The following is a 21,479-nucleotide window of genomic DNA, read 5'->3' as shown; positions in this document are numbered from 1 at the left end:
TTCGTTTTGTCGTGTTTTTGTCTCGTTTCAACCGTTGTGGTTCAATATTTTTGTGTCATCATTTGTGTGTGTGTGTGTGGGGGGGAGGGGGGGGTTCGTTCTCTTAGTACATTTTTCTTTGTTTTTCTTTTTTTGTTGACCAATATTTTGTGGTGTTAATATTCGGTTGACAACAGCAATTTTTGCTTTTTTTGTATTTTTTGTCTTTTGGGTATTTTTATTTATTTATTTTTTATCTTTTAGTTTTCTTCGACAGAAAAAGTGCTTAGCAATGACGTATGTCCAAAAACTTACATCAAGTCATGCACTCCCATTGCACAAATCTTTCAAAGAAAATAAATAGGAAAAATTTCAAAATTTGAACACGTGTATTAAAGAAAAACTTACTTTAGCCTACTGTTGCCACTAACACACTGACACATGTGCCTACAGAAATAGCCTTAGGCGACGCGGCTTGTCACAACTTGCATCATCCCAAATAACATTACTGCCTTCACTCATATATTGCAAATTTTTTCCCAACTTCGGAGGAGGGGAGGGGTATAGGTATCCCCATAACTCTCTGTTCCTCCTGACAAACACTACTGAAACTAAGCGCTGCTAGATTTTACCACGTCAACAACGTACCAGCTACGTCCGCCAAGTCGCTCTTCTTTTTTAATTTATACTTCTTTAGCCGCCTAATGAAAAATTTATGAGAGTAAATTTTTACAATTCACGCTCAACATGCAATGATATTTTCACAGGATGAAGAAAGGCTACATAAAAATTAAAATTATATATGTGCTCATAAGTATTATAATTTATTTATTGATATTGAATACTGTTCCATATCAATAAAAACATTTATTTACTGTGAATACTTCTGATATAAATTGTATTCATGAACTTTTTCAAGTTTATTTATATAAGTGAGGTTATGTTTCCGAATGTATAACGATGTCAGGTTGCTTGTAAGTTTCCATTGTCGCTGGCAGGGAGTGTCAGTGGAAAGTTTAGTAGCCTCCTGTCTATTTTCATGTGATTATTAGTGAGGTTATGTTCCCGTATGTATAATTTATTTGCATTATAAATTACTACATTATTTAATAAATTATTAAAATTAATAAATTAGAATATACACTCGGCATATTCGTTATTAATGAAGAATTATCTGGACTAATTAACTAAATTAAATAATTTATGTATTTGTTTGATTAATTTTTGTTACATTAAATTTCAAATTAGTTCAGTGTCTTAAAACAAAAGAAGTATAACTTCTAACGCGCGCACGTAAGAACACTCACTTTGTTCATCTACAGTTCCATTGTAATATAAAACTAGCTGGGCTGAAGAGCGTCCTACTGGAGCGCGCGGTGTAACGTTGATCTGGGCTTGGCGCTGACTCAAAGGCGCGGGTCAGTCCGCCCGTGTGCTCCTTTCGCCGGCTATAAGTGGCCGCGCGGCGGTCGCGCTCCGCAGTGCTCCTTGCTCCGCGCGACTCAGCGGCCGCCGGCTCGCAGCGCAGGTCAGTCGCCTAGAGTAGTGTTCGCGTAGAAGGCACTCTCCTTCCAGGGACGTCGGTTGTGCGAGGGAGAGAGAGGTAAATCAATGATTCTTATTCATTAGGAAAGAGGTTGCAAACTTTAATATGCTCGTATTGTTGATTCGTTCTTACTTTTTTTTTTTTTAATTCTGTGGTGATACATTATCTTACAATTGAAACACGTAATACCATACCACATAATATCAAACTTGCAGCTACACTCGGGTAACATTTTTTTATTATTATTCACGCCACAGTTGGGCTTATACCATAGACAAAGTTCTAAATAATTAATGTTGACAAACAATTATTAAAATTATAACTCTATGCAGCAAAAAGTGAAGTAACGTTATATATGTTCGTAAAAAGGATTTTTTTTAAGTAAGATAATTTTGTATAATGATATTTTGAGGAAATTTTTGCGAGGGCGAGATGCGTTTTCTGCTCCCTAATGGATAAAAGCCCCGTGGTATTCCCTCATTTTACATCTGTTCCAACGTTCCTGTTTCCTTCCGCACTTTGCTCCGGCATTGGCAGTCGAGTTGTCGACAGAACCGTCAAAACAAAACCAGTGGAAGTAAGCAGTTAATAACGTGCATTTTGTAGAAAATATTGAATGTCATTTTTTTTTTTAACGCAGTTATTGTGTTAGTTTAATTCACTGGTCACTTCCTGCAGTGATACTAAAGCGTGATGAGTTACGCCAAAATTTAGCCAACTTGCGCACGTTCTCGACTGTTGTGTTGGCAAAAAAACCGTTCAGTGTCAGGGTCAAAATTGTATTTACCGCGCAGCTTGGCCATGCGGTCGTTTTTACGATTCCGCAGTTGTTATTATTTCATTCATTTATTCCCATTCCATGGCATGACCTATAACTCAAAGTCAACACAACAGTTGATAGGCCAGTAAATTAGTATTATGAATTTTAAAAATTCTAAAGTGTCTTAGTTATTGAATTATTGGCCTTTTTTTTCCAAAAGTTTTAAATCCCCACCTTGCATCAAATTATTAAGATACTGCAATTTTTTTTCTACGCAGTCATAAACAACCCTACAATTGATAATAATTCAAAATAAATTAAAATATGTTATCCTTTTAGGGAAATAAAGTATCTATTTGGAAAACTTGTTGGGCAAAAAAATTTAATTGGGTAAATTTTACTAATCATATTGTTAAAAAAAATTACTTTGCAATCTTAGCAAGTTATTTGCTTTAATTATCCACCTTTTCAAATAACTTTCTAAGTTATCAAAGTAATTTTTTAAACAATATGATTAGTAAAATTTACCCGATTATTTTTTTTTTGCCTAATAAGATTTCCAAATACTTTTTTTTCCCTAAAAGAATAGCATATTTTAATTTATTTTGAATTATCATCAATTGTAGGGTTATTTATGATTGCGTAGAAAAAATATTTAGTCGCAGTATCTAATAATTTGGTGCAGGGCGCAGATTTAAAAACTTTGGGGAAAAAATGCCTATAACTCGATAACTACAACCATTTTTTGAATTTTGATTAATTGGGCTGTCAACAGTTTTCGGCTTTACGATGAGTTATGGGACATTCTATAGATGCCTATATCGTCGAGGAGGTAATTACAGGCAAAAAAAATCATACAGTGCAGTACGTTCTTTGAACTATTCTTGCACTGGGGAAGATCGATACAAAACATTTTTGTGTACATACGCCATTGCTGGCTTCAACTGTATATCACAGATAAACTTCAAGAACGCTGGTTTCTCTTGTGCGTCGCTGTGTTAGCCAGATTATCTGTTTAGTATCATCGTTGGGTTCGTCTTTTGTTGCTGTATCATCTGTGTTGCACCCATCTCGTCCTTGTCAGCCAACTTCGTTCGTCTGTGCTGTGAAATTTTTCTAATTCTTTTCACGGAATTCTCAGTGCTGTCAAAGCATTTAACATAACTGATTTTGGCTTGTTTTCTGTATGTTAGAGTATTCATCTTTATTGTCCGTTCTTGAGGTAAACCATCAATGACGTATGTCCATAAAAATGTTTTGAATCACACAGTGCAGTTCTGTAATTCTAGAAAGGTGAAGGTGAGGTAGTGACGTCACACAAACGTGTTCGCTTATCTAGGGGTATTGTGTATTGTTGTCAGGACAGCCATAAGGAAGCGCTAAGGGCGACTCCGCACGTACTTAAAGTGCCAAATCGACTCTACGTGCAAGGCAGAGAGGGGCATGCGGTCTTTTTGGTCAAGTTGCTTGCAACTCTAATATTTTAATCGGCGACTTTATAATTCATTCGTTGGAAAGTGTGTAACAAAGTTCAGGCCTCCTAGGTATTTTGGTAGATATTGAATTAGAAGGTTTTTAGTTGAAGCAGTGTGAAAATTTCCATTTGGGTCATATCATATTACATTTATTCATACTTTTTTTTTTTTAAGTCGTGGATAATGGAGAAGGACCTACAATAGACGCACGAATATTTAAATTCAAACAAGTGTCAAAAATGAAAATGTGTTCTCCATTGTAAAACGTTCCAATTCGTTTATTCGTTGTTGTTTTTGGTGTGTAATAACTTAGCTCTGGGTATACGGCATTTCGTGGGAGTAATTTCGTGAATGCGACGGAAATGTATAACAGGAAGTAGGGAGAAGCACGAGTCATTCAAATTTTCGGTGCGGCCTACCTACAATCGGTGCTTCTGCTGCAACGTGTCAGCGAGCGCACACATTTCCATGGCGTTTGAGAGAGAGAGAGAGAGAGAGAGAGAGAGAGAGAGAGAGAGAGAGAGAGAGATAGAGAGGGAAAAAGAGAACGAGGAGACAGCTGACAGCTGTTTACCGTTCGTTCCGCTAACAGTAGTCTTGAACAGTATGACGCATTGTTGCCATGTGGCTCTTTTAATAAGTTGTAAATACCGTGTGAAATGTTTTGTACTAAAATACGTATTGTGCTAATACATAATTTGTTATACGATATGTTAGATGTTATCACTGGCGAGTACTGTAAGACTTGCTCACATCTTTTTCTTTATTTTTTATCTGGCTCCACGTCTCGTGGAAAACGAGGTCATTAGAGACGGAGACCCGCACTACACGGCTCGAGGATGTTGGCGGAGAAAGTGACAATGGCTTATGGTAATGCATCATCCCGGCATTCCCCTAGTCTCATTTAGGGAGACCATGTGGAAACTTAATTCAGACCGGAGTTCTAACACAGGTCTTCGGAAAACGAGTTCCGTCGATTCTTACAGCACTTCAAACTCGCTACTTTTCAGGCCGGCGCGGCGTTGTGAACTACGAAAGAAACGCACTAAACGCAAGGCGCAAAATGTTAGCTAACCAGTTTTTCAAGTTTATCAACTACGCAGGACGTTAAAATTAAACGCAAGCCAACTTTCAACTTCTTGCTTGTTTCTCGAGTGAAGTGTTCCGGAAAACTTTCAAGACGCAGACGTAATGTGTATAGAAGTACAATGTTGTTATATTAAATGTATGCATCAAGTTTTCAATTGTTAAGGGGCCCGCCTCGTCAGGGATGTGTCTGTGTTAGTGAGGCGGGGTGACAAGTGCGACGCTCGCTGGTGCTTCCAGCGCGATATCGCCTCTAAGCGCAAGGCTCTGAACTAGGCGCAGTGTCTTCTCGTCATGCATAAGACAACTATGAAATTTAAGCGGTAACTGTAACATTAGTGGGCGGAGAAATTAAGATAAAATTGTAATGAAAAAACTCTTTACCAGGTGTTTCATTTCTGAAAATTGTTTATAAAAATTGTTTTAGCTCTTTCCACTATCCTGAGAAAAAAAAACAGTTTAAAAACTAAATACGAACTAAATACGGTAACAGAAAATCCCATCACTCCTCAACGCATTATTAAATGCTTTTCGTAAACAGATCCCACTCGAATATCTTTAGCAGTTTTCAAATCGCGTGTTTTCTTCTGAAGCTCTGGACACTGTATGCGCGGGTAGGCGGGCCCTTAAACTTGCGCACAGTGTAAGAATATAACACTTGTGAGTCAAGTTATTGACAGTTTCACGTGTTTCAATGCTAAACATTAATTATAAAAAAAATCCCGAGGAATTTTTTTTTTTTTATATATTCTCATAATTCCACGTTTTAAGGTTGGTGACGTATTGCGACGACCGTGAATTCCTTTTGTTGGCTGCGTCGAGGCTATCTCTTTCCGTAGTTCACTAACTTTAATAACACCGCTCTTAGAGGATCAGGAAACAACCACGAACATGAGCACGGATTCCGCGAAGCCCCGAGGAAACATTCCGGGAGTGACTGGTCTACAACCTCGGTGGCCGGCTGTCACGCCACTTCCGCGTCGTATAATCTCAGCTGCGGTCATGCTCCCCGGAAGCCCGGGCGAAAGCCGCGCCGTGTGTGAGTCAGCCACAATCTCCACTACAGTCTCTACCACGCTTAGATTGCAGTACGGAGTCAATGGCGGACACTGTCGCCACATTCATACTACCCGGGTTGTTAAAATTAAAAATATTATTTTGTTGACCATCTTTAATAATATGTTTTAATATATATATTTTTTAATTATACTCGTTCTTGATTTTTGTAAGACCATAAAATAGTGTCAACTGACAGTGTTATTACAGTTTTAGTCATTCTGACAAAAAAGAATAATTAAATACTAAACACAAATTATTATTTCACACGAAAATAATAAATGTGAACAAAAAAAGATTGAAACCAAGATGATGTATTTCAACGACATCTCCTTAGAAATAAAATTTTAAAAAAAAAAATGTTAATTATCTTAATGGAAATACACCAGGAAAATGTATTTCAGCAATTCTCATTCCAAAAATTGACCTTACAAAATACAATTTTTCCGATACATTAAACACATGTTTATTATATTACAAAGCTGTGTCTGGAACTTTTGCGCTCAATGGCTTGCATCAGGCAACACAGCACACTGAAACAAGGACAGCGCTAATGGCAGAGATCGTGCACTGGTAAGGGAAAGTAAATGCCTATTTAAATGCACACTGCAATCCAAGGATGAGACACGCTATAGCTGTGTAGATGCGAGCCTGCCCCTGCCTCGTGATGGCATGGCTGCGTCATGCATCTAATCATTGGTTTGCTGCTTACACCACGCTGTCATTCACTGCAGTTAGTAAGATCATTTTGCAGTAGGTTGGACTCAGCAACGTTTTGCAAGCGAAGTGTACGATTCACTGATTCGCTGAACAATGGTGGAAGGAAGGGTCATGCGCTGACAAACCCCATCCTCCCCCCCCCCCCTCCCCCAACACACATATCCGAGATTAGTCTCTCTCTCGTGCAACTTCACGGTCGGCCGGAATTTAAAAAAAAAAACTGTGAGAAATCTTTTTTAACCACTCTCAAGTCATGTTTTAACATCTAACCTCGGTAACGAGCAAAGTTGCGTGTTCTCGTGTTGCAAATACACTTATAATACGAAACTCGGACACGACATTTAAAGTAGAATTGTTTAAAATAATGCCGAATGTGATAAATATTCTAAAAACATTTAGTATGCACCAGAAATGCAATGAAATAAGCGCGCATTACACGACGGATTTTTAACGTGTTAAAAGTCCAATGCGCGTGCATGCAGAAATTGATATAGCCACGAGCCGAAGTCATCAAGATGGCGGACCCATGAGCGGCAACGTGCACGCGTATATATTAACTTTCGCGAACATTGGTGGGTGTACTATGCGTATTGGTGTGCCAAAGGAAACTTTGTGGTAATGAAACTATCCTGGAATTCATATTGAAAATTATAATTGTTATACCTAACAAGATATAATCGCAACTCTAAAAATACGTACTACGTATAGTTTATTCGCTGGGAAAATTTGTAGCATTGCAAAATGGGTCATAAGAATATTAAGAATAAGTTTGATGTGAAGGATATTTTTTTTTTGTTGATATAGAAAACAGTTCAGATATGTTAAGAATTGTTATTAATTACTTTGGTTAAATTTCATGGAAAGCCTTAAAATACTTATTTCCTTGAGATACTTAATTATAAATTTGAGGGTTAACTCTAGTTCATAATAATTAATGTTGATATTTGATAATTAATGTCAGTAATTAAAGCAGTATAGATTATAATTTTACAGGACATCATTTTTAAACAAAAGTTTTTATATGAATTTCAACTTTGTTTACTAAATTTTTAACATTGTATTTGAATTTTTTGGGTAATTTTATATTCTATTGGATATTGCTAGTGTAATATTTTGAGAATAGTCTGGAAGGTACAGAAGGAAGAGCGGACAGGCGCGACACTCTGGCGCCAGAAAGCTATTTTTCACTTTGTAAATGCGTGTTTGGGATTTACGCGTCACGTTGTACGCACAGCTGTAGCGACCGTCTGGAAGGGTCTCTGGAGGCTACCACTAGCCAGCCAATCAGGGCGAGTCCTGGCGTGATGTGATGCGCTCGGCCGAAATTCCTTATTTGGGCATGTTGATGAATGCTGTACTGTGATTGGTCGGTTGGCCCACGGGGTTGCTTCCCTTGTCTTCACCTTTACAAGGGAAGGTAATCTCGTCGACCAAGTCACTTGTTGCTCGATCGTCGCCGAACTCGGTCGCGTCGTCGGCAAGTCACGAAACAAATGAAAAATTATTAAGGGACAATTTAACGCCTAGGGGCTGGGGCCACGCCGTAGTTTTTTAACCTAATTTCATTTTTTTTTTCGGACTATGTATTAGAAATTTAGGCCCTAGGCGTCGGCATCGGCCCGACTCGTGTGATTTCGGTCCGCGATCAACGGTACCTTGAGTTAGGTAATTAACCAAGGGACATTACTAAGTTTTTTTTTTCTTCTTCTTCTTTGGCGAGTGACAAGACTCCTCGACCATCAACGGCAATATGTATGGTGCTGTGGTATGTATTTGGACCTCATCCTATCAAAATTCAAAGATATCGTTAAAATTCGTATAAGAAAAGACAAAAACTGTACAAGTAACGAAGTTTTTCTAATTAAATTCATTTGTAAAATTGTGTATTGAAGCCATGTAACGATGAGAAAAAACATTTTTTTAAAGAAATAAACAAAGATAATTTAATAAACTCTTTTATTTCCAAATAAAGCAGAACCTCAGGAACATTGTTTGTTTTGTATTGTTACGTTTCTATGTGTGGTTAGCCGGGCAAAAACATACAACGTAACAACATGGTGCCCAGTCGTGGGGCAAAAACATACAACGTAACAACATGGCTGCCCTGTCGTGGGGCACGAATTTAGACACTGCCTGATTAAAGTAAACATTCGGAAAAACAGTAAAAACTTATCAAGTAAAAGCTAATCATGTCTAAATTAACTATGGTAATACCTTTTGGAACATCGGCAAAATTATAACTTGTGAACGAGTGATTCGAGAGTGGATCGTGTGATCTTCGCGTCGTACTTGTAAACATCAACAAACGAAAACGAGCGTGAGAAGCCAGCATTCACCGTATAAGAACATCGCGGGACATCGTGGGAAAGGAATGCGACGAGAACTACATTTTAAAACATCGTAGAACAGCGCTTCACAGAACATCGTGGGACACGATTCCAGCAACATAGATCATCTCGGTACTTCGCAGGACAACGAGGGATGAATCGGTACTTCGCGGGACAACGAGGGATGAATCGCCGGAAACAGCAAGTCTAAATTGGACAGAAACTTACATTCTTATGGTCTAAATTTTGTATTTGTGGTTATCATTGTTTAAAGTTTTTTTTTAAGTGTGTTTTTAAAGAGTTGTTTACGTTTTCTGGTAATTTATAATAGTAAAAACAAAAGAAAAATGAGTACAGACAGTCAGGATGACCTTGCGGGTTTTCCTGAAACTTCAGGAATGTCCGATCCTAATTTGAATATTGAATTAGTGCAGGAGCAGTCGGAAAACATGGAACAGCCTGCAAATGGTAGTCCAGTAGAGGTTATGGGGGGGTCAGACAGGTCTAATCAAATGTTAGAAAAATTAATGATAATGATGCATAACATGTCACAAGGGATGCATAACATGTCACAAGGTCAGACTGAATTCAGGTATATAATGGAACAAAAATTTGATGCCACTGAAAAAAAATTAGATGCCACTGAACAAAAATTAGATGCCACTGAAAAAAAATTAACCAATACATTTGAGAGCCGATTTGATACTCTTAGGAATGATCTTAATGAACAGATCTCTTCCTGTATATGCAAAGTAAATAATTGTGAAGTGCAGATAGAGTCGGTACAGTCTAGGTTAAACACTTGTGAAAATATAGTGGGCCAAGTTCAGGAAAATTTGACGCAAACAGGTAACACAGTTCAGGAACATAGTAATAAAATTTCAGAACTCGTACAACATAATGAAAGTATACAAAACAAAATAACCAAAAATCAAGGGGATATCACAAATTTGCAGTTAAAAGTAACTGAGAATTCCCAAAATATCTATTACAATGAAAAGAAAGTGGTTCAGGAAGTTAAGGGGAATTTTGAAGCTAATGTTGAAAGGACGTTTACAGAAAATTCAAAGGAGGGTAGCATTGCAGGGTTCAGTTTTGACTGTAGATGAAGTGAACACTTTTGGACGGACAGTGCCGAAATTGTTTGGTGATGACCGAGGGGTCACTCTGATACAATTTGTAACCAAATGTGAGAAAATAGTTAGCTATTTTAGTGGCTCAGATAAGCAACAGGTAGAATTGTTTATCACTAAATTGGATGTGGATGGTGTTGCATTGCAATGGACAATACATAAGAAGAATGAATGGAAAACATTAAAAAAAAAATATATATATATATATATATATATATATATATATTTGCCAGTTGTGTATGTATTTTTTTAGAATAATTCAATGAAACATTATTATGAACAATCAGCTGTGCAATGTTTAAAGTATGTTTATGTTGATTTTGTAAACAAATTAAGGTCATCAAGAATTTTATCATGTTGGACTAGTGAACTATAGTGAACATTTTGCATATTTTTGAAAGATTAGTAGAGGAAAAGCTGAGTAATATTAGAGGGAATGGACAGGGTAACATTAGAAGTTGTTTCTTTGGGATGAAATATAGGAAAATTTTGTGTCAACAGTTTTGAAGTGATAATGTTGTCAATGTTTTGTTGGTGCAGATATGAGGAGTGGAGATATTGGTGGATTTGTGGGTTAAAGTGGTTATTTCATGGGATTTGAGGAGTTTATCATAAGCAGCAGAGAATTAGAGTAACAGCGGTTTTTAAGGGATTTTAAAGGAAATAATTTGTTTTGAGGTTATTTGTCGTCGTCGAAGTTGAAGTTTTTGTATTTGTCGTCGTTTAAGGTGGTCATGGAGACGTAATTCCTGGAGTTGAATTTTTTATCGTCGTTAAGGTGGTCATGGAGACGTAATTCCTGGAGTTGAAGATTTGTTGTCGTCGTCGAGGTTTCTGCAGAGGTGTAAGTTTTTGAAGATGTTGAAGTTTTTGTGTTTATTCATCGTCGTTGAGGTAGTCATGGAGACGTAATTCCTGGAGTTTAAGTAAGTTGTTCAGAGTTTTTTGCTGTTATTGAGGATTCTTCGTTGACCAGGGGGTGTCTGCTTGAAGCTTGTAGAGAAACCAGTTTCAAAGTTATTTGTATTTTGCACTGATGAGAGGGAGATAACCGTTTGTGAAGAATTGTTGACACTTTGTAGTAAGAGAGATGTTTTCAAATTTTTGGCTTTTTGACAAGGAATTAATATTGCAATATTTAAGAAACAGTTTTTTGAATTTATATATAAACAAGTGTTTTATATTACTTATGATGCATCAGGTGAGGCAGTTGGTGCTATGCTCTTCCAAACGAGTTTCAAGGAAGGGGATGAAGTCTTAATTGCTTCACACAAGTTGTCATCCCTTATAGATAATAAGATATCCAAGTTTTTCAAATTGTATGATGGGACATATGAAATAAAGGCTGTGGTAGGCCACAATGTTTACAGAGTAAATGATGCTAATTGGCACGTCTCTTTACTCAGACCATGGAAAATTAATTAAGTGTAAAATAAAAAGGGTAAATTTTAAGCAAGTTGAGTATGTACTTTTTTAGTGTGAGTCAATGAAACAATTTGGACAATCAGCTATGCAAGGTTTGATTATTGTGTAAAGTATGTTTATGTTGATATTGTAAACAAATTAATGTCATCAAGAATTTTATCATGTTGGACTAAAGTAAACCATAGTGAACATTTTGCATATTTTTTAAATGACAAATGAACATGAAATTCCAATGAAATGTTTTGTTTGTTTAATGTTGTCTCATGGGAAGATGTTAACTGAAATTTATTATGAGTTATGTTTTCGGAAAATGATAAAAGTTTGAAAATGTTTGATATTTTAAATTAAAATGCTACACATATTGGTAATGCTAAATGTTTGTTTTGAATTAAATAACAGGGTGTCAATATCCTATATTAAAGGTATGAAATGTAATACTAAAAGTTAATGCATAACAGTCGTCGAGTTTTGAAGCTGCAGAAGCAGTTGTGTGTTCATGATGGCCAGAGTTTAGGTGAATTTTTTGTATTGCCCCTAAATAATCAGCAGATATTTTTTTTGTGTAGTGTGGTTTGTGAGGCAGTTGGGGGGCCAGGAGGTTAATTTTAAATATGTTTCCGGCATGGAGTCCGATGTTTTTTTTTGCAAGGGTGAGTCCCTTCTCCTTGGTCGCTTCCACCCCTCATCAATGTTAATATATGTGCTGCTGTTGCTGAAAGGGGAGGTATGATTTGAAACCTGAGGAAGGACATTAGTTCATGTAATTGGTTTTTCAAGAATATAAACATACGACTGTGTCATAATGAATTGTTTGTCATGCCATGAATGTAGAATTGTCAACTTGTTGTTTGTGGAAATTTAAGTGAGGAATGCAACACTTACAGTTTGATGCTCTATAATCAAGTGTTGTGTTTTTTGTTAAAGATTGATGTGCCACTTTAAATTGGTATGGAGAATTTAAATAATTTTTTGTAAGTAATTTTTCAATGTTTGGGTTATAATTTTGTAAATTTGTTTTAAGGATTTATAATATGAAAAGTCATGGTTTGCTATTATTGTGTCAAGATTTGCATTTCTAATGTTGATGTTAATTTGTTACATTTGTTTACACTTTTGTTATGGTATGTTATTTCTTTTGTTTCAACAATTTACACTTTTGTACTTTTTGATTTAATTTTGCAAATTCAATCAAAAAGTAGGGGGGGTTATGTAGCATTGCAAAATGGGTCATAAGAATATTAAGAATAAGTTTGATGTGAAGGATATATTTTTTTTGTTGATATAGAAAACAGTTCAGATATGTTAAGAATTGTTATTAATTACTTTGGTTAAATTTCATGGAAAGCCTTAAAATACTTATTTCCTTGAGATACTTAATTATAAATTTGAGGGTTAACTCTAGTTCATAATAATTAATGTTGATATTTGATAATTAATGTCAGTAATTAAAGCAGTATAGATTATAATTTTACAGGACATCATTTTTAAACAAAAGTTTTTATATGAATTTCAACTTTGTTTACTAAATTTTTAACATTGTATTTGAATTTTTTTGGTAATTTTATATTCTATTGGATATTGCTAGTGTAATATTTTGAGAATAGTCTGGAAGGTACAGAAGGAAGAGCGGACAGGCGCGACACTCTGGCGCCAGAAAGCTATTTTTCACTTTGTAAATGCTTGTTTGGGATTTACGCGTCACGTTGTACGCACAGCTGTAGCGACCGTCTGGAAGGGTCTCTGGAGGCTACCACTAGCCAGCCAATCAGGGCGAGTCCTGGCGTGATGTGATGCGCTCGGCCGAAATTCCTTATTTGGGCATGTTGATGAATGCTGTACTGTGATTGGTCGGTTGGCCCACGGGGTTGCTTCCCTTGTCTTCACCTTTACAAGGGAAGGTAATCTCGTCGACCAAGTCACTTGTTGCTCGATCGTCGCCGAACTCGGTCGCGTCGTCGGCAAGTCACGAAACAAATGAAAAATTATTAAGGGACAATTTAACGCCTAGGGGCTGGGGCCACGCCGTAGTTTTTTAACCTAATTTCATTTTTTTTTCGGACTATGTATTAGAAATTTAGGCCCTAGGCGTCGGCATCGGCCCGACTCGTGTGATTTCGGTCCGCGATCAACGGTACCTTGAGTTAGGTAATTAACCAAGGGACATTACTAAGTTTTTTTTTTCTTCTTTGGCGAGTGACAAGACTCCTCGACCATCAACGGCAATATGTATGGTGCTGTGGTATGTATTTGGACCTCATCCTATCAAAATTCAAAGATATCGTTAAAATTCGTATAAGAAAAGACAAAAACTGTACAAGTAACGAAGTTTTTCTAATTAAATTCATTTGTAAAATTGTGTATTGAAGCCATGTAACGATGAGAAAAAACATTTTTTTAAAGAAATAAACAAAGATAATTTAATAAACTCTTTTATTTCCAAATAAAGCAGAACCTCAGGAACATTGTTTGTTTTGTATTGTTACGTTTCTATGTGTGGTTAGCCGGGCAAAAACATACAACGTAACAAATTGTGTTGAAACAAACATGGCGTACAAAATATTTTACATTGTGTTGGTTCTCTAAATCATTAGGAACGCGGCGATATATTTTAAATATTTTTCAAACTAAAATTTGCAGTCCAATAGATACATACATTTAAACAAAATTATCATTAAACATTTTAAAACACAAATTTTAACACTAATTCAATATACGTAAAGTATTTGTTTTTGATTAAACGGCAGAAATCAGTCTGTAAATACTTCCTCCAAACAAACCTTAACCTTCTTGAACTGATTCATTATTTAAGATTAAGCCATGGCGTTGAATATATGTAGGCTAACAATTTGTTGTGTATTACAGTATGATGAAAACTACACTATATCTACATTTCAGTGTTAACTAAGGTTTGTAAGGACAATAATTCTTCTTTTTTTAAGATGTCATTATTTATTTTTATGACGGTAGCATTATATAATGAATTTCTTAGACTTCTGAGACTTTCGCAGGTGTCAGCACCATCCACCATGTTTACACATTTCCGTTCCAATTGACTTCCGTTCCATCCACTACCTCTACTACATCCGTTACCTCTACTACATGCCCTAGGTATACCGAGATCTAAGATGTGTACACATAAAAAAAATACCATTTTGAGAAATTTCATACATTTTCACGAATTTAGAGTATTTAAAATGTCGCTGACATAACATGTCCAACCTCTCAGTGTAATCACGATCATCCTGACACGCGAAATCATACGACCAAAAAAAAATAGTTCTTGAGAAAATGTTATTTGTGGATTAGACAAAATATAACCGAGATTTCATTTCGGGAGTCTGATTCGGGGTGAGTGAATAGTAGTAGGTTTCCGGACCAGCTGGCTTTGTTGATTGTTCAGGCTATGCGCGACTGCCTTCGGGACTGTATGTGTTGTGTGTTATGTGTGTGTATTACGAAATCCTATTATTTTGGCGAATTTGCCTGTTTGCATTCTTTGTCGTATGTCTAGCCAGGATAAGATAGACTGTTGCAATCTTCACATTTGTCTCGCCTTGGCAGACACTCGATATCATGTACTCCATAAATGTAAGAAAAAAAATACGTGCAGTTTGAAGTATAGCAAAGAGCTGTTTGAAATTATACTTGACTGTATTTTATTATTTTTAGATGAATTTTAAGAAAAAAATTATTTTAGATCATTTTTGTTATTGCTTCAAGCCCCTCAAACAAAATAAAATAAAAATTAATGTATCTAAAAGTGTACCTAATGAAAGTCATTAACGCCTACGTTATATGCGGAGTTTGTCATACAAATATGGTAAATCTCGTTACGTATGTTTGACTTGTTGGTGATTGAAATCACCACCGAGTAAAAAAAAATTAATTAAAATTATATATATAATCAAGTTGTCAGCTATCTCGTCTCCCACCGCGGCGACGCGTGTTCAATACCCGCCGGGGTCGAACCCGGCTTTTCCGCAAGTGGAGAAACGTGGTGGACGTTGCGTGAGCCAGTGGGTTTTCCCGGGGGCACCTATTCCCATTATATTATTCAATATACTTCAACCTCAATTCAAATTGCGTCACCTCCGATTGTCCACTAAACGTGAGACGAGCGGCGGCCCTGGGCTTTTGAATTTTGTGAAGACCTCCCGGGGAAAAATTTGAAAAATTAACTCCTTCAAACCAAAATTTTAAGCCAACCTGGAACTTAAATTTTGACGAGCGTTTTGCCAATTTATTTAAAGAAAAGTTTATATTCTTTCCTGCTAAATTATCTTCGAGTCAGTTTTATAAATTTTTACGCTCAAATTCCGGTGGAATCGCGTAATTAGACGTGGCAATAAAATATTTAAAGTTTTTTTTCTAATACGAAATTATGAATTTAAATTTGTTTTGACCAGCACTTTAATTTGTGTGCAAATAAATTTTTAATTTTCCTTTTCCCATTGATGTCCGCATTATTTTAAAAAGAACACTAGCTAGACGAACAAGTAAATTGAAAATGAAAAACATCAGTGCGGGATCCCTGGTGTTGGTGCCCCTGCGTTAGCCCCAGCCCAGCTATTTTCCTCGTTCCCTGTTATCAGCGAGTGGCTGATGCCCCTTCACTGCTCTTTTACGAGAGCTGTAGCTGATTGGTCCCGGATCAGTGCAAGGCGTCAGCCGTCCCGCAGATACGGCGTGTTTACCGCCCGGAAAGACAAAGACGTATATGTGTTCGTAGAGGTCGCGGCGCAGCGACGTGCCTGCCCGCTATAGCTCGCGGTCAAGGCCGGAACTGTCACGACATGTTAGGGAGCTCTTGTCCGCCTTAAAAGTCACGCGGTCACGGAAACGCAAACTGATCCAGTACCCGCGAGATGCTTACGCCTCACCGTCCGTCACATGCCGCTTCGACAATGCACGGATACGTAACAAACGGCAACCAATCAGATTGAACATCCCGGTCACGGAAAATTAATTTACACGGTAAGGATTTACATGTATAATAAATAATAAACCACAAAGTAAAGGCGTAACACTGGGGCCGGTATTCGAGGACATAAAAAGATACGGCCAGTCCCTTATTTTTAGGCAACCGATTTTGGTGTCGTATCCGTTGCCGTTCTGTTGCCCAAATTACGCGCATGCGCAGAGCTCATTTTTTTCGTTGATTTCGTCCAGATGGCTGAACCGTATCTCGAATATTGTCATTTTTATGATAATCGGGGGACGTACCAAGCGTGTTGGTGTGCCAAATGAAAACTTTATGATAGTGAAACTAACGTGGAATACATTTTGTACACTTTAATGGTCATTAAAACGATTAATCGCAACTTTAAAAGTGCTTGAGAAAATATTAATTGCGCCATTTAATTCGCGCGATAGCGCTGCTATCTGTAGGATATTTTGCGTAGCAAATGTGTCGATGGTTGCCATACGTCCGCTAAAATGTATTGAAAACAGTTTCTAGCCTCGTGCAGAGCACAATTTATTAAAGCTGTCGCTTTTTCGTTGTCTAACAAGGATTGGGTTTGGATACGGTCTGGAATACGGTCTGCGAGTTAGGTTACGATTGTATCCCAACAAGGTAGTTACCTTACCCGAATGTATGTATTGTTAGAATACCCCCCTAGATATTCTTGTCCTTGAAACCATTTTTTTTAATTTAAAACGTAATAAATATAGTTTAAAAAACTAAAGAAACATGCTTTTAAAGATTATCAAACTAAAAAGTAAAAAATAATTTTAAAATTTAATTTATGACAATAGTATATAAGCAATACTAGTATAAATGAGAAAAAAGCTTGAGGCGCTTTGTGCCATATTTTTTTTATATTAAGCGCCCCATGCTTTTTATTATATACTCAATGATTTTGGGCACAACTTGGACACATAATTTGAATTACAATTCATTAAAATAATCCTGAGCGTAATAAATATGCGGAAATTGTGTTTTCAAATACATTTCTGGCCGCGAATTAAACGTATAAATGAGAAAAAAGCTTGAGGCGCTTTGTGCCATATTTTTTTTATATTAAGCGCCCCATGCTTTTTTCTCATTTATACTAGTATTGCTTATATACTATTGTCATAAATTAAATTTTAAAATTATTTTTTACTTTTTAGTTTGATAATCTTTAAAAGCATGTTTCTTTAGTTTTTTAAACTATATTTATTTTTAACTTTTTAGTTTGATATTCTTTAAAAGCATGTTTAGTTTTTTAAACTATATTTATTTTTAACTTTTTAGTTTGATATTCTTTAAAAGCATGTTTTTTTTAGTTTTTTAAACTATATTTATGTATAATTATCATAGGGAAATGAGTTACCGACACTACCTATTACCATCTGAGATAACTATTTGGAGTTGCAACGTCACAAAGAAATGGTAAAGTCTCTCCGAATCATTTACAGTTAGATGTATGGGTATAATCTTAGAATTTACCGGAAAAAAAAATTTTATTTAGCGTGGCCGGGAGTAGAATCCACAACCGCTGAATCCGAAAGCTGACGTCACAGAAGTCGCGCGCCTTAGACCGCCCGGCTAACGAACGTAATGAAGTTGGTGGGACATTTTACAGTGATAAGCCACTCACTCTTAGTCGAAAGAGTTACAGACGGACAGACAAACATACAGGTGAAGCTAATAAAGCATGTAATAATAAAAAAAATAGTTAAGCAAGCTGAAAGGCTAGCACAGAGGAAGGAACAATTGAAACTGGTAAAAGTATGTGCTTTGCAAGAAAAGAAAACTTAGTCGAAAGAGTTACAGACGGACAGACAAACATACAGGTGAAGCTAATATAAAGCATGTAAAAAAGCATGGCTACCACCCGCCAAATGCCCGGCTTCTGTTTGTCGTGCGGAGTAACGTAAACTAAAAAGCTCAGCATTGCGGAGCTAATCCGTAGGTACGCGTGCCATTGTAGAAACCTCGTTCCGTGAGTTCGTTTCCGTTTACGTGACCCGTCTCCGCTTCCGTGTCATTTTAGAACGGACCTAAGGCTTAGGCCAGGCTGGTGAGCAATAGAACGATAAAGCTATCTCCAGCTATACACAGCGAAAAAAAAAAAAATTCATATCAACGTAAGCTTATGAGGGAGACCACCCTGGCGCGAGGCGATCGCTCACGAACCATATAATTTGATTCCTGAGCGTTGGTCATTCAGTGTCGCGTATGCTTTTATATGTAATGTCTACTAAAAAAAGCTATCGATTAGAGCCGGTCACACCACTCTTGTGATCAAATATTAAATACTTATAGAAATAAAATATCCTTACCGACATTCTCACGTTCCTAGTCTAAAAATTTGTCACGATATATTTTCAGTTGATGATACTATAGATGGTGAAAGTTTCACGAGCCAAGAGCGTACGCAGAATTTCTTTTCGGAGAGAGAGAGAGAGAAAAAGAGAGAGGGAAGGGAGAACCTATTTGCCTGCTGTTTGCTTTCAAATTATTTTCTTATGTTGGTAGAAAATAATTTTTTTTTTTAGAATTTCGGGGGGAAGGGGGTATCCCCTCTGTCTCAAGCTGCTGATATGAGGGTCACAACATTGCTTCCTAAACGTCCTCATTGCCGTCGTCACCGAACAGCAAGAAACGACGACTTCTCGGAGCCTTAGTTGCGAACTGACCAGAATTAATTAATAATGCAGTTGTGCCATGACCCCCACATTCGATTACGGGTCCTGAACCCAGAATCGGAGGGACCACCCCCCCCCCCCCCCCCCCCACACACACACACACACAATTTTACAGTCACGTGCTACATTATAATTGCATGGTTATTTCTTACCTACACTCTTTTTAGAATGTTATTTAACCTGAAATACAGGGTATAATTATGGTTACGAGTTTATAAATCCAAACTAAGTTTTATTTATAAAATTATTTTACTTTAAAATAACCACAGCGAGTATGCATATTTATTTCACACACACACACACACACACACACATAAAAATAAACGGAGCTGGGCCCGGGCCCCCTCCAGGCCCGGACCCTGGACCCAGAATTAAGAACTTAAGAATTTACCCAAGAAGCCTGCGTTAAATGTACCTATTATACACAATTAATTTCCATCGATACATTTACAGTATGTAGGTATGCTTACCTATATTCTATACAGAATATAAGTTTAGGATTTTAATGTCTACTATTTTATTTAGATATGCTTCAGACCCTTGTGGGGGCCATGAGTTGTGCGTTATCTTCGCTCCCAGTGTGGCCAACCTGTCGCTCGCGCCGCGCTCGTTCACCAGTCTGGCCAGATCAGATCTTAGCCACAAAAGGAGCGATTATACCGGGCGAGTTTACTAGTTGCTAACCGAGGCGACTGCTGTGATCGCCGACGCGTCACTCTCACGTGGCGAGGATCGTGGGTTCGATTCCAAATAGCCCTTATGACCCAACTTTATGAACAGTTGAGTCGGTATGCCCGTGGTGCCATCAGTGGCGCTCCTATGGGATGGACGATGCGGGCGACCCCTCTCCACTAACCCCCACAAGTAAAAAAAAAAAAAAAAAAAAAGATCGAGCGATAATAAAAATAAACTTTAGACCAACCTGACTTTTCAAGTTTTTAGTACTATTATAATGTGCAATTTTTTGAATAAGATAAAACCACAGTTTTGATTACTTTTTTTAAGACGTCGGAAAGCGTCAAAAAAACTTTTGAGAAGCTAAAAATGTCAGCTCCCCCCATTTAACTTTGGGGTGTTAAATACCCCGCCCAAAAACTCCCCTGTTATCCGCCCTCCCTAAAATTCGAAGCTGCGCCCGCCACTGTTATCTTGGAGGTACCGTCACCGTAAGCCTCTGTGACGTAAACCTTCGCTCTAGCTACCGGTAGTCTCGATAGTTCAGCTTGCAGCGTGCCCTTTGCAAAGATGGTCCGTACCATGTGATATGAGCATGGTATCACTAATTGACGTTATTTTTTGCATGGGTTCCTAATGATGTGTACGTGTGTGCAACAGTTTCAGGAGGGAAACACAAATCTGCGCTCCAAGATTCCCGAAGAGTCGGCGTGATGCTGGCTGCGACAGCGACCGTCTGCCTGGCCCTCTTCGTGGTCTCGGCATGCGGCCTGCAGGTCCGTCTAACGGTCAGCATGTACCTCAGTAGTGTTTGAAATCGACTCAACAGATAGCGCTACTACAGCCAGCTATTTATTTTGTAAATTCATAGAGATTTTTTTAATATTTATAATTAAATAATAATTTCAATATTTATGACAGAAATAAATGTATGAATTAAATATTAAACTAGAAGTAAAAACGTAAATTATTATTTAATATCATTATTTTTAAATGTGTTTTATACGGTATGTGTTATCACCTGATCGCTTTTATAATAACTGAAGAAAATGAAATTAGCAGGTACTATTAGAGGCAAAGGTGGATATTTGGGCCAGGGGTTGTTATTTGGACCCCCACTGTATCTAGACATACAGGCCATGAATTCTAGCGGTGAACGCTGTAACTACTAAAGCATGAAGCCAAACAGCACTGGTGAGCGCGCCAGTGTAGTACCTGTCATGGTTAGTGTTGCGTGAGACTGTGAAATTTTTGTCCCTGAGAAAAACTTTGAAAGGTAAGTGTTGACATCATTGCTATCGTAGCTTCTTTGCTGTATTCGGTAAATACATGGTAAGGTGTGTGTTTAGTATGTTCTAAGGATTCCGTATCACATCAGGTATTGTCAAAACATTGGTAAATAAACTCGTAGAAAAATTTTATTTTCCAAGATAGCTAAGGTGGTTATATGGGCCCCTTGCAGTGCTGGTTATATGGGCCCCATAATCTTAGGGGCCCATATTACAACCACTACAACGTTATGTTATGTTTTATGTTGCAGATGCCCCGAAAACTCCTGGTACCCCCTAAAAAGGGTAAAAGGCAGGCGTGGAATAAAGAAGACATGTTGAAAGCCGTATCAGCAGTTAAAGAAAAGAAAATGGGTTTCAAAAAAAACCAAAA

The 21,479-nt window shown here is 37.3% G+C and overlaps 1 protein-coding gene across 1 annotated transcript in view; it reads left to right on the top strand.

Annotated features, from left to right (window-relative positions):
• Nucleotides 1–1,441: 1,441 nt before the first annotated feature.
• The window catches only part of LOC134531747 (hemolymph lipopolysaccharide-binding protein-like), a 31,178-nt gene continuing 11,140 nt past the window's right edge, over nucleotides 1,442–21,479 (top strand). Inside the window, exons 1-2 of the mRNA XM_063367620.1 lie at nucleotides 1,442–1,507; nucleotides 20,478–20,593. Of these exons, the coding sequence (XP_063223690.1) occupies nucleotides 20,531–20,593 (63 nt within the window). The 5' untranslated portion in view covers nucleotides 1,442–1,507; nucleotides 20,478–20,530. The remainder of the gene's footprint in view (nucleotides 1,508–20,477; nucleotides 20,594–21,479) is intronic.

Source organism: Bacillus rossius, chromosome 5, assembly GCF_032445375.1.
Source record: "Bacillus rossius redtenbacheri isolate Brsri chromosome 5, Brsri_v3, whole genome shotgun sequence".
Lineage (NCBI taxonomy): Eukaryota > Metazoa > Arthropoda > Insecta > Phasmatodea > Bacillidae > Bacillus > Bacillus rossius.
Note: the sequence above shows the minus strand (reverse complement) of the source record. Positions and strands in the feature narration are given on the sequence as shown.